Source organism: Halichoeres trimaculatus, unplaced genomic scaffold, assembly GCF_033239565.1.
Source record: "Halichoeres trimaculatus isolate MK-OKI-2021-1 unplaced genomic scaffold, fHalTri1.1 fHalTri1_scaffold_21, whole genome shotgun sequence".
Taxonomy (NCBI): domain Eukaryota; kingdom Metazoa; phylum Chordata; class Actinopteri; order Labriformes; family Labridae; genus Halichoeres; species Halichoeres trimaculatus.
In genome coordinates, this window is record NW_027437199.1 from 4,623,654 (window position 1) to 4,641,361 (window position 17,708).

The window sequence follows — 17,708 nt, forward strand, 5'->3', positions numbered from 1 at the left end:
GTGTTCTCATCAGATTCTCAAATTTCCGACGGTCCCTGAATGTATCACACCTGACGTCAGCAACATGCTGGGGAAGAGAGAGCGCTGTTAAGGGGATTGCTGTCCACATCTTGTTTTTTTTCACGTCCTTTTTGAAAATCTACAGAAAATCAACCGTTTGCTCTAGCTCAATTCTGTAAAAAACAGATAATTCTACACTCTTTACTGCATCAAACAAGCCCTGAATGATCAATATTTGTCTTGTATTTAAATCTAAAGAATTCTTTGAAAATTTGCTTCCATCTTCCTGGTGTCATGTTTCAGCTTGGGGCTGCTCTGCACCAATCAGCAACAGTTTGTGTGTTCAGAGCATGTAAAACTGAGAATACTTCACTTTTCTTTGATCCAAGACTTGAAAAAAGTGTTTTGTACATAGTTCCTCACAGTTTTTAGCTTTTAGCCCTGGTTCTCCTGACCTCATAGAAGTATAGAAGTTCATACTGCAGTGAAAATTGAGTCCACATCGAGTAAAAATGTGACATAAGCAAAAAACCTCCTAAAAATCAAATCAGCTTACCTTAGGTGCAGGACTGTGTAGATTTTGTGAAGATTGAACCATAAAACTTTTTTCATGTGTTCCTTATGCCTCAGGGTACCTTAAAATGTATTGTATATATTCCCACCTTATTTTTAAATGTCTTTTAATGTCTTTTAATGTAATTTTAATGTCCTGGAATTCAAATTCTTTTTTTTTGGACCTTAAGCAGGTATGAGATTAAAATGCGATTAATTAGATTAATTAATTACAAATCCTGTAATTAATTAGATAAATTTTTTTAATCGCCTGACAGCACTAATATTTACAGTGACTGTCACAAAAACAAAAGAATTCATTCAAGCCAGAGTGAAACATGAAAACTCTTCAGCGTGGGAGTAAGTTTCTTTAGTATTTTCTAGGGTTTTTTTTCTTTATCTGTTTCCGCCTGAGATCGAGTGAAGTTTCTGTCCCAAAGCTGTATTTCTACCCTACACCCTGATGAAGTGAACTTTATTCAGCTGCGAGTGTGACTCCGTCATGGAGGGGGAGTGTGTAGGGGGCGGTTTGAAAAAGGCCCTGAGTCTGTGTCTCTGAGTCTGAGAATTGATGAAAACCAAGGTTAACCCCTTACCCCCTTTTCAGTATTTTGACCCAAAATAAAGTGCTGAAAAACAAAAAGATAGAGCTTTTATAAGACAACCCCCTCAAAGTTCCCCCTTAAGTGTTTTTAATATCTGAAAAGTTTTGATGAAAAAAAAAGGCACCCATTTTTTTTTTAGGATGAATGCTGAAAAAACACAAAGTGGACACTCCTGGTTCTTTGATAAAAACATGAGCCCTCAGGGTACACCTTTCAGTGTTTTTCAACATTTAAAGTTAAAAAAAAAAAAAAAATTAAAAACACCCTAACGTCTAACCCCTTTTATGTTTGTTTTTTAATTTTTATTCAGAAGTTTGATCAAAAATAAAATGCTGAAAGAAAAATACACAACAGAGACACTTTTAGGGCCCATTAAAGACACCCTAGGGTTTTTTTAGACAGCCACTGGGACGTATCTTTACGTGTTTTTAACATTCAGCAAATTTGAAAAAAAAAAACATAAGGCTAACCCCTTACTGTTTTTTCAGAATTTTGATCCAAAATAAAGTCCTGGAAAAACCTAATGAGGATACTCCTAGGGATCCAATAAGGACACTTGAGGGATAAATTACCTCTATCAACTTTATTTACCTTCATATTTACTTTCAGACTTTCCTTTTTACATACAAACCTCTTCAAAAACATACATACTGAAATACACACATGCACATAAAAATAAAGGCACAAGACCATACAACTGAAAATTTTATTTCTGGATTTCTTTTTTCATTACAGTCAGCATCAACACTATGACATCAAATTATCTTCTTTACATTAACGTGTGTTTTTGTGTCATTAATTATCAAACATGGTTTGTGTGTTTCAGCTCCAGTCTCACTCTGTTCACCAGTATCACAGAGAAACTGGATGTTTTTGAGCCTATTTTTGCCTCGTTTGTACTTCTTGATGAAACTTGATGTAAACAGTGTTGATTACCTTGAATAGTTTTAACATTTGTTCTCAAGTTTACATGGTTCAGTAGTGTCTGCAGCTTGAGACGAACGGCTACATTCACAGCAAAGTCAGGATAGGCAGCAGAACAAAAAACTCTAGGAAAATGAAGTGCAAATTATACAAACAGACAAAGGAGAACAAAAAACAATCACCCCAAAAAAAAAGGTTGAGTTTGGGAATTTTTAGATTCAAGATGCTAAGGCAACGAGCCTTTAAGATGAAATAATCACAGCTAGAAAGTTTATCTTCTTATCTCATAGATAAAAGAAAATTCAAACAGCTTTGATCAACCCAAAAAGGAACAATATCAGAAGGTAACTCATACAGTCTGCAGGACTGTAACCAAAAAACACAAAACAAGAGTTTAAAGACGATCAGTGTTTCTTCAGGAAATCAACAAAGTGTAACGCTGGGTTTTTCTCCCTTATACCCAGAGACCCACAATCCTCACTTCAAAGCTGGTACCCCTAAAAATCTCTGCTTGATTTTATTTCAGTTCATACATCTGAATCTTTGCCTCGAAAGCGCTCATTTACTCATCATCTCTACCTGAAACTTTCAGCGTGTCTCCTTTAACATGAACGTGTGAGCAGATTTAACATTTATAAAGTTAAGATTCAACATCATCAGACCTTATTAATCATAAATGATGATATGTGTTTGGAAACCTTTTTTTCTATCAGTAAAAAAAAAGTCTTGATGTAGAAAAAAACAGATTAAAATTTTGAAAAAGGATGAAATAATATTAAATGTTTGTGTTATCTTGTAATGGAACACATTTTTAACAATAATAAAGTTGTTTTTCTTGTCTTATAAGTGTCTAAACACAAAATGAAAAGGTTTTTTTATCACATCATTTCAACTTTTCAAATTATGGGGACTTTTAGTGCTACATCTAAAAAGTTTACCCACAAAAACAACTTTTTTCATCTCTTAACTTTGTCATTTTACCAAAAAAAAATTAATTTTGCGTCATAATATTTAAAGATTTTACTCTAAACGATGACTTTTAACCACAGAGGTTTTTTTTTATCTCATTCAAGCAACTTTTTACCTCAAAATTTTATTGTTTTATCATCACGTTTGTCCCATTATTTGAGCTACTTTCTCAAATTTTTAACTTTTTATCTCGCATAAGATTTTTAAATCTTTTAATTTTAACTTTTTCTTAACATATACTTGATTATTCACACACATTTTGGCCTCTTTTTGTTCAAGAGGTCTATATTTTTTCCCACTCAGAACAATTTTTTTATTTAATGATTTCCTTTTTTAACGTCTAAGATGACCTTTTCTCTGATAATAAACAAAACTTGATTGAGTTTTTAATTCTGCTTACCTTTATTTTCCTTTCCTTTTTGTTCAATTTTGCACTAAAAGGCTTCCATACATAAATAATTTCCCTCAATTTCTTTCCAAACCTGCACAACTATCCTCACACTAATTTCAAATATCTGTTTGTGCAGTCAGAGAAATGAAAATATTGTGTTTTCTTTTTCCTTTTTCAAAGTGTAAACACACTTTTTTTTATAACCACAGCTGCTCTGTTTATTAACGTTGATGTTTCTTTGATCAAACAGTCAGCATGTTTTGTAAATCATGTTGTTTCCCCGCTCTGCATTGGTCATGAGTCTATCTGGGCCACATCCCCCACGCCAGCCCGGGAAGGATGAGTGCGATGAGGACAGAGGAGAACAGGTTGACGGCGTTGTTGTCCAGGATCGGTTTCCCGCAGATCCTGCGAGTCGTGGCGGACTCGTAACCCACAACTTTTCCGATACTGGCGTCATATCCTGAGGACAGAGAAGAAGAAGAAGAGCCCACGTTTAACTCTCAGGAGAAGAACTTCTGTCAGAAATTGAGCTACTTATTGTATCACAGCAGGGATCTTATTCCCTTATTCTTTCAATCTATCACATCCTCTTGTTCCTGTTTTCCTCTTTCACTTCCTCCTACCTGAATACTGCATGTGAGCTCCCAGGAAAGAGTCCAGCATGGATCCCAGCAGGCCGGCCACGCCTCCGTAGATCATAATCGGCCACTGTGGGTCGGCGAGGTGCAGGTCGCTGACGAACAGAAGCTGTGTCCCGAAGTACGCAGCGCCCACTGTAAGACCGCCGAGGAAGCTGGCGACCAACCCGACTGTCGTAACTCCTCCGTTTGTTCCTGTAGGAGCAAAAAGTGGGGAAAAAATCTGAATACAAGAAGATCTGGATGAAGAACTGTGTCTTTATGTGAACAAACAAAGAATATTAGACCACCAAACGAGTGTAACTGATCGGTTTAAGAGCACATGATCCTGATTCTACAAATTTCCTGGAAGAGTGACCTTTAAAGAGAGAAACAGCATTTTTTATCTTCAATCCGTGTCATCTTTGATTTAATGCTTTTCTGCAAATTTACGCTCATGTATGGTGGCTTTTGGTAAGAAATGACCTCATTAATACCCAGGGACATGAGTCAGAGAGTCTGAAAAATAAACTCAAAAATAGTGTCCTAGTTATTGGGGATGTGACCTCCTCATTCAGCCCCTCTTTAGCATCATTACAGCATCAGTCTGCCTGTGGAAGTTCTTTATATGGAGGACCATAACTGCCAAAATTAAAAATAAGTAAAAGTAAAAGTAAAAATAAATGGAAAAAAAAGTATACATGAATAAAGGTAAAAATAAAAACAAAAATAAATATATAAACATGAATAAATAAATGAATAGATAAAAGTAAAAATAAAAAAAACTATATATATACATCAGAAATAAATACATAAATAAAAGTAAAAATAAAATACAAAAATTAATATAAATATATATATATATATATATATATATATATATATATATATATATATATATATATATATATATATATATATATATATATATATATGAATTAATAATTAAATAAATAAATAAAAGTAAAAATAAATAAAAAATATAGATACAAAAATAAATAAATAAATAAATGAAAGTAAAAATGAGTATAAAATATATACATCAAAAATAAATACATAAATAAAATTAAAAATAAATACAAAAATAAATATACATATATACATGCATAAATAAATACATAAAAGTAAAAATAAATTAAAATACACACATCAAAAATAAATACATAAATAAAGGTGAAAATAAATACAAAAATATATACATAAAAATCAATACAAAAAAAATTAAATACAAAAATATCTGTATAAATAGAATTAAATGTCAATAAATAAAGCGCTGTGCTCTCATATTTATACATATTTTGTGAGGTAGACACTGCCAGCATGAAATACAGAAGGACATGTTGTTTTAAAAAAATGGGGCAGTCCTAAGTGTGTCTTGGTTTTTTTTATTTATTTACGTCTGTAAATATTTTTTGTTTTGTTTTTATTTTCACGATTATTTATTTATTTAGTTCAGTAAAAAAAATTTTAGTTTCGCATTTTATTTTTTACTGTTGTTTATTTTCTAATTTACTTCTGTACCTATTTTTTATTATTTTTTTTTTATTTTCACTTTAATTTATTTTCTAAATTTTGGCAGTTTTCGTCCTCCATCCTTTAAACAGCAAACTGATTCACACGAATACAAACTTTGTACCAAACTCCAGAGAAGTTTTCCTCTCACCTGCTGGGACTTCCTCCCAGGTGGTGATGAGTTTGGGCTGTGACTGGCTGAGAACAGGCCCCACCTCCGACGCCCAGGTGTCCCCGGTGCTGCAGGCCAGCGCTCCCAGCAGAGACAGACACATCCAGGAGGCCGAATACTGTTTGCTGAAGTCTATGGGCATCTCACCTGGACCCACCTGGAAACACAGACACTGTTAACACACATTCAGCAGAGATTACACCAGCTCTGGGTTCCTCTGTGTGTGTTTACCTCGATCATGTAAAGCAGAGCCAGCTCCGTGGGAACTCCTCCGTTACAGAAAACCTGGACCCAGTTCCTCTGGCCGCCTGCACACACACACACACATTAACACACATTAACACACTTTCCTTTTCATGTCCATCAGACGCACTCTCCGCCTACCCCTCACCTTCTTTGTATTCGGCGTCTATCTTCTTCTTCTGCGCTCCTCCCCAGCGGGTGAGTCTGGAGGAGGTGATGAAGAACGCCAGGAGGGAGGAGAAGAAGCTGAAGTTCGCCATCGTCAGCACGAATCCCACCAGGAGAGCTGAGAGGAAAAACTTCAGGTCAGGGCGAGAGTCTGAATCTTCCTCCATCGTGAATCTGAAGTGAACGTTTGTGGCAGCAGAGTAAAATCAAAGCAGACCTGTGTGTGTTCCTGAGGACGTTTTGGTCGATCTTTACAGATTTCATTTATTGGCCAGCGTGAATAACTCCACTCACATCACATCTGCCCTTTTGAAACAGCCCAAACATTCATGAACACCACTTCCTTGTAACTGATCAGGACTGGTCGTGCTCACACTAAGTTCTTGTTTCCAGAGAGTTAACCTTTTGAAAGTGACCCTGTGAAAGTTGTTTCGCTCTGTCCTCTTCAAAAGGATCATCTCAGGCCTTTCTCTCAGGTCGTAAATCTCATAAACTCTGCCATTCATGACTCAGCGTGTCATGTGACGACCAACATCCCCTCTGATAAAAAGATTTCTTTATGTGATTATCAGATTTATTAATTCGGCAACTTGGGAAGAAAAGATGGAGGATAAGGTAAGAAAAGGTCTGATCTGTTTTTATAAGTCATAAAACTGTTTTACAGAAATCATCTGATCGTCACCGTCACTCTGAGGTGGACGGGAAATGTCGCCTTTGTGTTGATTTATGTGCGTCAACAGCTGGATGATGGTTTGGTTTTTAGAAATGTCAGATGTGAAACACACCTGATCAGAAGTTTCAGGCCAGTTCAAAAGTAGCATGAAATCATATTTTGTTCTGTTGGATCATGAGAAGTTTTTAAAGGAATATTTCACCCAGAGAATGATATGCCTTCATTTTCTGCTCTCCCTCATGCTGAGCAACACTCTGGAGTACGTTTTTGATGTCTCAAATGCAGCCGGAGATCCAGGGGGATTTTCACTGTCAACAAACTTCCATCTAACAGGGGCCAATGGCGGCCGAAAGAAAAAGGTCCATAAAAGTCAGCAAAAACGTGCCTATTTTCCTTCATACTGCTCGTCCGCTGTAATCCAAGTGTCCTGAGCGGGTAACGTCCATAATTAATTTGAAACGAGGCCATTTAGTACATTTCAGAGCATAAACAGTGCTATATCGTTCTTCCACAGTGCACGTCTACGCACACTCCCTGAACTACGGAAGCCACGGCAGACCAAGCCAGACGCTTGCGTGCTTTCAGGGACTACTGTGCTAAATTGCAAGTGTAGAAGAAGAAGTTCCACTGTTTACACTCTGTGACCGAGCTGTGGACAGTCACAAGAACAACTATCCTAAAAACAACTAAAAAAAAACAGAAAGAAGGACAATGTCTGAGGACTTCAGTGTACGGAAAGAACATGAGTTCTTTGCTGAGCCTTTTCTTTACGAGCCGGAATACACAGACGACGAACTTAGAGAAATGGATGAGACAGCCGCAGCTCGAGCAGAGCCTCAAACACCGGCGGACTACAGATTTCGTGCGGATGAAACATGGTGGTGTAAATGCCGACCGAAAAAGGAGAGCATTTGCTGTGTGGATTGGGATTCGTTGATGCCACCGCTGGAGGATCTCAATATCTCCACTGATGAGACCGAGAACCAGAACTTCTTCTTCTACGCTTGCAATTTAGCACAGTAGTCCCTGAAAGCGCGCAAGCGTCTGGCTTGGTCTGCCGTGGCTTCCGTAGTTCAGGGAGCGCGCGTAGACGTGCACTGCAGAAGAACGATATAGCACTGTTTAAGCTCTAAAAATGTAATAAATTGCCTTTTTTCGAATTAATTATGGACATTACCCGCTCAGGACACTTGGATTACAGCGGACGAGCAGTATGGAGGAAAATAGGCACGTTTTTGCTGACTTTTATGGACCTTTTTCTTTCGGGCACCATTGGCCCCTGAAAGATGGAAGTTTGTTGACAGCGAAAATCCCCCCGGATCTCCGGCTGCATTTGAGCCATCAAAAAAGTGCTCCAGAGTGTTGCTCAGCATGAGGGAGAGTAGAAAATGAAGGCATATCATTCTCTGGGTGAAAAATTCCTTTAAGGAGAGGTTTTCAGGTTTTTACTCTGTCAGGAGTCATGGGCAGAGTCTGGCTAGAGATTTGGAGCCGCGCTGGGCTGTTTTCTTGTCAGTGTTTGGTAAGCCAGAAGAAGAGCTTTGAATTTGATTTGAGCTGCCACTGGAAGCTAGTGAAGAGAGATTAACAGCAGGGTGATGTGTGCTGTTTTGGGCAGGTTAAAGACCAGACGTGCTGTTGCATTTTGGGTAATCTGCAGAGGTTTAAATGTACACGCAGGGAGGCCTGCTAGGAGGGAGTTGCAGTAGTGGATGTGTGATATCAGTATCATGGACAGGATCTTAAATCCTTTATCTTTTGTTGTTTTAATCTGTTTTAATCTTTTATTGCTTTTATTTCACGGACGTTTCCTTTATTTGGTGATTCTTTTATTCTTTTACATTTTTCCTTTAATTTCTCCTTTTCTTCTCTTTGTTTGTCTTTACTGTTTGTTTTTTTTATGTGTAAAGCACTTTGTAACATTGTTTTTGAAGTGCTGTATCAATAAATTGTATTATTATTTTATTATTATAATTCTATTTTAAAGATTTTCAGGGTTTTTTGCAGCTGTGGTCTTAAACTTTGTCATTTTTTGAAAATCTCACCTTTCTCACATTTCTTTATTTTTTTGCATTTTGAAACTTTACTTGAAAGCTTTTAAAATTCCAACAGTGCAAAATATAAATACTTACAATGTGTATTTGCCAGATTTAGTGCATCAGATCAAGATGATAAAAACTGTCCTAATTACAAAATACTCCCTGTATGCTGGACAAACAGACTGTAAATAAGTATAAAGATTTTTTTTAAGTTTTGGCTTGTTTGCAGGGGGCTGTGTGTATCCGTCCATCATTAATGTACGACTTATCTGCATCAAACAAAACAAACAGATAAGTTTTAATCTTTTAGAGGAAGTCTGATCCTGGAAACAAACTTATTTATTTTTGGTTTTAGGAAAAAAAACAACGTAAGATTATTGAACAATCTGACCCTTCTCTGCTCCTCAAATCCACTTTAAAACCATCGAGCCAGCACTGTCACAAACCCCTCAGGAAGTCAAACCACAAGTCAAAACCTTTCATTTTTACTAACAGGCGTTTAAAGAGCTGCGTCTGCCCGTAGCTTTGGTTTATCACCAGATTTCCAACCCGCTGTCGCTCCTAGTTTCCTTTAATTGACCTTGTTAATTTTTCTGTCAACTTGATTTTTTATCCCCTAACAGATTTCCTGGAGTTGTGTCAATAAACTGGGAAAATAGGAAGAGATATAAATAAATAGAAACATGTCAATAAAGCCTGTGAAATCAGGGAAAGTTAAGGTGAGAGGAGTGGCTAAAAAAAACTGTGCTGCTTGTTCAGCCGTGAGAAAAGAAAAACTAGGAACAAAGTTATCCTTGAAGACGCAGGTGATGAATCTGAAAAAATTTTCTGGAACAAATCAAAGCCACGAAACGTCACGAAACCTTTCAAGTCAGTATCAGATAATCGCAACATCAGGACGGCCTGCAGGGATTGGTTGTGTAAAGTTACAGCTTGGATGTTCTCACGAAGTGTTTCCTCCTTAACCACGTAGCACGTGTTGCACCTCTAGGACACTTTCTTGTGGCTCTTCTCAGAAAGATTTGGATTAAAAGCAGCTTCACCGATGGATGGTGAGTAACATCCTCACGAGATCCCTTTAGATTTTATGCAGCTCGACCCAGATAAAAACATAAATCCATATCTTTATTTTGTAAACAAAGCCAACTGTATATGCTCAAACTTACTATCTAAAATCGATTGCTTTTAAAAAATTTCTGTAGAAAACTCGTTCTCTTTTTTAACATTATTCACAGTCACAGCAGATTATTAATGAATGTGTACACGCAGAGATAACATCAGGGACTTTTTCTGATAAACATTTGGACATTTTCAAAAACATTTAGTAGTGATGCCAGAGGGCAGAGCATCCTTTTCTTTAATGCAAAAACAGGATTCAATGACTGATAGGAAAAGAAAAAAGTCCCCTTTACGTCTTCTTCATATTTGTTTTGGTCTCTGGTCCGGCGCCTACTATGAACGTCAGCTCACATTGCAAAAAAGTAAAATCTTATAAAGTGTTTTTGTCTTGTTTTCAGTAGAAAATGCCTTTTTAGACATAATATGAGCCATTCGTATTAACAAGAGAAAAGTTACTTATATTAAGACATTTTTCCAGTTTTAAGCAAATTTTCTAGCAATTTCTCTTGTTCTATTGGCAGATTTTCTTACTTGATACAAGCAATGCAGGCCTCACTTTTATCTTTAAATAGCTTCAAACAAGACATTTTTTCTGGACCGATCAGGTGAATGTGGCTCATATCAAGTGTAATAAGACAACTTTTACTTAAAATAAGACAAAAACACTTCATAAGATTTCAGTTTCTTGCAGTGCACACCAGCTGTGTGTTCAGTCTGATGAACCACATGAAAGACAGTTGGAGTTCCCACACTTCCCACTCCATTGATAAGTCTCTCTTCATTCATGTTGGGCTGTAAAACCTCAAACCTGTTGACCCCTGGTCTGGCTCCACTCATGATGTTGGTTTTTTGTTGTAGTCAAGAGAAATACCACCTGGTTTGGACACTATTTGTTTTGTTGTTAAAATCTTAGGTTTATTCTAGGCAGTTTCGACGTAGTTCTTTCTAGGATTGCACCTTACCACCCCCTGCCCCTTAGGGATGGGTACTGAATTAGGTACTTTTATATGTACAGACCGAAGTCTGTCAAAAGTACCGGGTACCGATTCATGTAAAATCAAAAAGTATCATGTCTAGGTACCTTAATACATCCTTGTGACTAGAAGACAATGGAAGAGTAGGAGATTTTCCATGCGGGACATGAACACAGCATCGCAAGGTTATTTAATGATCAATTAATATGTGTAGTTGAAACAATATATATATATTTTTACTTGACAAATTTATATTTTTTACCACATAAACACAAAAAGGAACAAAAATTGGTACCGTTGAGTACCGGTAACTATTGCCAGGTACCATGCATCGGTACTTTATTGTTTCAAATGTGAAAGGTACCCATCCCTACAGACTTTTACTGAATCATTGCACCTTGCGACCTCCTGCACCTCGATACCTTGTTTCTGCACTGTCTCTGTTATATGTACTGAATAACTGTGGCCTATGCAAACCAAATTTTGTCTTGTATACACCTGCTGCATACACAATGGGGATAAAGTCTGTCCGAGTCTAAAGGTCTCTGCACACTGAGTCTGTGTTTTTTGGATCCGTAATCTGAAAGAAAAAACCCATCACGCACAGACACCTTGCACACTGTCTCCGATGCGTTAATTTTGTATTGTTTGCAAAAATCGAGAAAATCTGAATCATCAAGCAATTGATCCTGAGCAGCAGCTGTCAGTATGTTTGAGGTATGCCCGGTGTTCACACACACAGGCACAGGCACACCGTCACACACACACACACACAAATATACGCAAGTCTTCATCATCTAAACATCACCCAAAATGTGTAGAGAAATATGTCCGAAAATGTTAAAATGTGATGTTGCAAGGATAGTCAAACGGCCCAGGAAATAAGCTGGGCTGATGCGAAAAAAAAACGCAGAAAATCGAACCTGTTCCAAAAAAAAATTTACGGATGAAAGTTTGGAGCATGTGTGCAAACATGATTGACAGAAAATGGGATTGAATTTATTTTTTAACGGGCGTAAGTTTCTGATGAAAAAAACAGACTCAGTGTGCAAAGGCCGAAATGATGTCTTATCTTTTCCATGGCTTTATCAGCTTTGACAATAAATTTGTGAAAGAAAACCAGAAAGAAAAAAGGAGCAAAGTGATGCAGAAAGGCTTCAAACAACAAGGGAACATCTTCAACATATAACAGCCTTGTTAAAATATGAAACCCGTGCTACTTTCTGAAACAGTTGAATCCAGGGACTTGCACTCACCTCCGAGGGCTCCTGATTTGTCCAGACTGCGACGCTTCGTCGCTCTGAGCGTCAGCACAAGAGGAACCAGGATGGAGAACAGCCACCTCCATGGTGAGACTGGCTGCAGAGTGCCTGAAGAGAAATTCAAACTGGGTCATCTCTATTCTCTGTTAGAGATCAGTATGTGCTTTGAATAATGAAGAGTTAAGACATTTTATAGATACTGATGTGTAAATTCAAGAACTGTTCCCTCAGAAATCTGAGAATATGATGTGTAAAAGTATGCCATCACTAAGCTGTGGTGGGTGGTTCAACTTATTAATGTCAGGTTAACACTTTGAGTTATCTTCTGACTGCGTCACAGTAAAAGGGCAAAGAGCTGGAGAGAAAAGAGTTCTGGTGACACAGATAAGCTAATGTTAAAACCACCGTCAAAATATTTGTGTCGCATTAAAAAACTCCACTTAAGCCCCATTTCTCCTCCCTTTACGTACGAAAATGTCCGTTTCAAACGACGTTTCCGTCACTGCTCACAAACTTCCGTACGTCCTTTACGTTGGCATTGCAGTTAACCAATACATCCACCAGGAGGGAGGGGGGGGAACAGCCCAAGGTCTAAAGTTTATAACAACGACACTCTAAAACAAACATGGCGGCTGTGAAGGGGGAATTAATAACGTTCCTTTTGCAAAAATACAAAAACGAAGGCAGCGTTGTGGCAGGTAGTGGTTGGTGAGGCAGTTGAATATACCGCGAAAGTTCCGCCATTGTTATTTCTTCTTCGTGTCTCACTAAAGCCTTGTACCGGGTAGTAACGGTAACACTGCCCCCACGGTTTCCAGTGTAACTGCTCCGTTAGGTTCGTATCCGTAAGCTTCATGGAGAAATGAACACAGAGCACGGACAGAAGGCTCCGTCTGTGTCCGTATCCGTACGTAACGTTACAAATAAATGGGCAATTACAGTGACGTTGGCACAAAACCTCCTCAGATTTCATCTTCAAAGCATAAAAAATTCTTCTGACTTTTAAAGTCGAGCGTTTTAAATGACCAGGGAGAGTTACATCAGACACAACCGCAGCTCCAAGATAAGCTGACTTTGACGACACTGGGAGGAAACAGGAACATCTCAGGCTGTTCTTTGTTCACATGATTAAAGATGACTTTATCAGTGAGAAGAAAAACACAGTTATCAAGATAAAGTAAAGAACAGAAACAGCCAGGGGATGTGGAATTGAAAATATAAGATATTGTGATATATATATATACCTACGGAAGCGTATTTCATTCACTTGAGGAAAAAAAAAAAAACCCAGGTTTTTCAGAGTAATTTATTCTTTGGTTTATTTTTTGTGGTAATTATTTTTGTTTTTCTGAGAGATATTTTTTATTGGTTTGTTTTTTGTTATAATTATTTCTGTTTCTATAAGTAATTCTTTGTGGTAATTAATTTTGTTTTTCTGATTAATATTTCTTTTTCTTTTTTTTTCTTTTTTAAATAATTATTTCTGTTTTGGACTCCCAAAAACAGGAGGAAAAAATTACCACGAAAAACAGCAGGTTGAGATTCTCACAGGATTTCTAAGTATCTCGATACATCAGGAAAAAAATACTCATAAAAACAGAAAAAAAGTAATCTGAAAACAGAAAAAAAATACTCATAAAAACAGAAATAATCATAACAAAAAACAAACCATTAAAAAAATATTAATCAGAAAAAAAAATTAATTACCACAAAAAAATTAATTGTTTTTTTTTTCTCTATGAATGAAGCCTCCAAATAGACTCAAACAAGATAATTCTGGTGTTTACTTCTGCTTTAAAATGGGTCATTTTAAAAAGAGCTCTAATTGAGGGTCCCCTTATTGCAGCCTCAAGTGGACACTCGAGGTACTGCAGCCTTTTGCATTTCTGCACTGGCTTCATTTTCAACCTGTAAAAGTCTCATAAAGATTATCAAATACAGAGGTTGCATTGAATGAGTGGGATGAGAGTTTAAAAGTTTTTAGATTTGTCGTCAATATCTAAGACTCAGTTAAGTTGTTTTCTTGAGACATGGCAGTACCAATAAAAAAGGAGATATGTTTTCAGATCTTGTCATTAAACAAAAGGGGTTTATAACTTTATAATTCAGCTGAAATCCATTTATTTCTGATGCATTAGTCTGATAAACAACATTAAAGTTTAAAGGAAATGTGGCTTTGGAAAATAAATTCATGACTTTAGGGCAAACAAATTAGACGTGACCTGTGGTCACATTCACTTCTTCTGGAACAAACAGATTTGGGATCTGTGGACAGATTGTTTAAGTTCCTCTTCCGTTGCTATTCATTGTTTTATCCAAGTAACATTTGACATTAAAGGCACAAAAGGAGGAAAATTCAATATTTTTTATACTTTGTGAAACTTCTGGGTGCTGAACATGGAGAATAAGGGACTTAGACAAAATATGGAATAAAAGAAAAAAAAAGAAATAAACTCTGACTTTAAAGTAACTTCTTGAACTATTTCTCAAAGAACAGCTTGGGATGAGTTTTGTACGTCAGACTGCAGTAAACCTTCTGTTCACACAAAGAATTTATTGAAGTCAAAGCAGAGTGATCAGACTGTGACCAAAGAAGACAAAAATAAAGCCTAACTCCACAAAGCCAGATATGAGACGATGACGCGAAAAGGAAATGTGATGACCTCTTCCTATGATGTAACATTAACCATGATGGAGGAAAAATAGAAGCATGGAGATTAAGGAATGTAGGGAAAAGACATAATTTCACTCTCTTTGTGTTCGGTCTCATTTTGTTTCATCTGAGACTCACCGTAGTAGGTGCTGATGGTGAGGGAGAGGATCCAGAAGAAGAGGGAAAGTGCCAGGGTGGCACACAGCACGATCATATCGGTCATCATCTTGACGTATTCCTTCATCAGCACGTCGTTTTCAGAGTTCATGATGACAGACAGACGGGGCTGCAGACAGACAAACAGACGAGAAATGATGACTCAGATTTCAGCTGCTACAACCAATCCTTCAGTGATCGAAAGAAAGAAATGGATCCAAAACCAAGTCATCACATCATTTATTTTAGAAACTTTCGGTTTTCAACTGTTAGTTTAACGACGTAAAATGGAAAATCTTCATCTTAAAACTCTACTATCATATACCAAAGAAATAGATCAATCTGTGGAAGTAACCACCAAAAAGACGCCTGTCAATAAATCAGAGCGTCAGTGGGACTGACTTTACTTTATGTCAGATTTTTTCCAATGAAAACATTGTGAATTTTTTAAAAAAGGATCAATTCAAACTTAAAGCACCAGCATACAGTTTATATTTTTCCTGGAGTTTCACAAAAGCCATCATGGTTCTTTTGGTCCGATTACAATCTTGATAAAACAACTTAAAGTGCGCAAATTGGAATTGTATTTTCTATTCTAGATATCTGACATAAATATCAAGATTAAAAACAACAGATTCAATGTTTAGGCAAAGACCCAAGTCGGTATCGGTTATCATTTAAATATTAGCTTAACCGTAAAATTAAATCAGCTGACATCCTGTCACCTAAGGTTGAAAATTGAGTTTCTCACAGACATCCATTGGAGCACAACAAAAACATTAGTGGTGGGAGAGAAAAAAATAGAAATTTGATACATTGGGGATTTTTTGTTTGACAATATCAGAATTGGGATTCTTTGGAAAAAAGTTACCACTTTTCTCCAGCAGGGGGCGAAATGTTTCTCTCTGACTCACGTGATGTGCATTTTTTGGCAAAATATAGCTCCTGATAATGTCTATAGACATTACCATCAACATTTAACTTTTTCACATGGTCTAGTGTTAAAAAAAGCTATCTCAAAATCGCAAAAATCACAAAAATCACAAAAATCGCAAAAATCGTAAAAAATCGAAGAAATATAATTGGCACCCCAAAGATTGTAATAGCATCAAATACCGAGGCAAGGAAAACATGATTTAAAATGGTTTGGGTGTAACCAACATCATATTACCTGCTGCACTTCATACTGATTTTTCAATAACATAGTTTCCCCATTTAAAGTTGCTGTATTGTGTCTGTTTTCAGGGATATGTTATTGTGTCAGTCAAACTGTCCACAGATACAAACACTGATGACGTCCCAATGAAGCAGGCAAGATGATCCAACGTCATCCAAAGGATGCTATTCACTGAGCTTCAGTAATGTCTGTTCTATGTTTAGTCATGGTCAATAAACACAATAGCGGCTGTGATCATTCCACTGGCCGTGGCGAATTTCCACTCATATGTGGGTTTAGGTTACTGAAGCTGGATATCTTTTTCCTCCCCACATTAGTCATGATCACAACACATTATGAGTCTTCAGAAGATGTCTAGGTTAATATCGCTCTTAGGTAAATTATTTTGGTGCATTTTTGTCCTACAGCTTGCTTCCTGCAGCTCAACAGAGGGAACATTGTCTTTAAAACACAAAGATGTAATTTAACAGAGAAGAGCCTCAGCTCAGACTGCTGATGATGCTCCACAGTCTAACACAAAACAAGCACTGTCTTTTCTATGTTCCATTACTTAAAGGAAACATTAATCAGTGAAGATCTCTGAATGGATTTGTTTTTTTTTTTTCCCCAGGATTCTGTGCAGACACAGCAAACACAGCAAAAACAGCCTGTTTTAGGCTCAAAGAGCACCTTATATGTTTACATTGAACCTGCAGATTTTAAATGCAGGTGTACAAAGGGCGGTGTTAGATATATTTTTAATGTAAAGGCAGAATTAGTGTAAAATGAAACGAGAGTGTTTGTATAAGAACAAGAGTGAAGTTGAAATAAAGGAATATTGTCCTTTAAAGTGGATTGTAAAACGGATTTATTCGTTCATACTGTGGAGACGATCATAAGATTCTGTTCCTCTTAGATGAACCAGCCGCAGCCACGGTTGTTAAAAAATGTCTTTAATGTTCATTTTTTTAAGGCTGTTAACCAAACATTTATCTTATTTTGAAAGATTAATAGTTGAATGTAAGAGAACTCACCAGTTATCTTCGGAGCCATCGTGACTTACTGCTCCCTTTACCCTCGTTTCGAAAGCGTGCTAGCGATATTAGCTAAATGTAGCTCTGTGGTTCCCGCTCCGAGTCTTTATTCCGTCTGAAGTTTCCTAAAACACGAGAATCTTCTCCAACAGTTACACAAATTTATGGTAATCTTTTGTAACAAGAAGCAAGTAAAAAAAAAAAACAACCCACTCAGCCGACGCTCAGAACTAAACACATGATGAATACCGGAGGGTTTAGAGGGTAGGACCGGGACATTTAATTAACGGACCGTTTCCGTAAACAAAGCGTGGACAGTTCTTAAAGGGACAGTAACTACATTTAAAGCCAGAGACTGACAACAGTATCAGTCTCAAGGTTTGAATAACAGCAATAAAAATCATTATATACAAAAATATTTGTAGTGGAGATACAAGTCAAAGTTTATTTATACAGCATGTTTAAAAACAACCTCGGTTGACCAAA

General features: G+C 36.9%; 1 protein-coding gene across 2 annotated transcripts; it reads right to left on the reverse strand.

Annotated features, from left to right (window-relative positions):
* Positions 1–1,760: 1,760 nt before the first annotated feature.
* Positions 1,761–17,500, reverse strand: tmem19 (transmembrane protein 19). 2 transcript variants are annotated; one of them, XM_074697721.1, is made up of 8 exons: positions 17,223–17,500; positions 15,015–15,162; positions 12,218–12,331; positions 6,137–6,274; positions 5,977–6,053; positions 5,725–5,902; positions 4,068–4,277; positions 1,763–3,904 (listed from the first exon to the last, which is right to left on the reverse strand). In XM_074697721.1, exons 2-8 carry the CDS (start codon positions 15,142–15,144, stop codon positions 3,744–3,746), a joined length of 1,008 nt encoding a protein of 335 aa, XP_074553822.1. In that variant the 5' UTR covers positions 15,145–15,162; positions 17,223–17,500; the 3' UTR covers positions 1,763–3,743. The 2 variants fall into 2 exon arrangements, with proteins under 2 accessions (XP_074553823.1, XP_074553822.1); XM_074697722.1 differs by lacking the exon at positions 17,223–17,500 and having other exon boundaries at positions 1,761–3,904; positions 15,015–15,157.
* Positions 17,501–17,708: the final 208 nt, after the last annotated feature.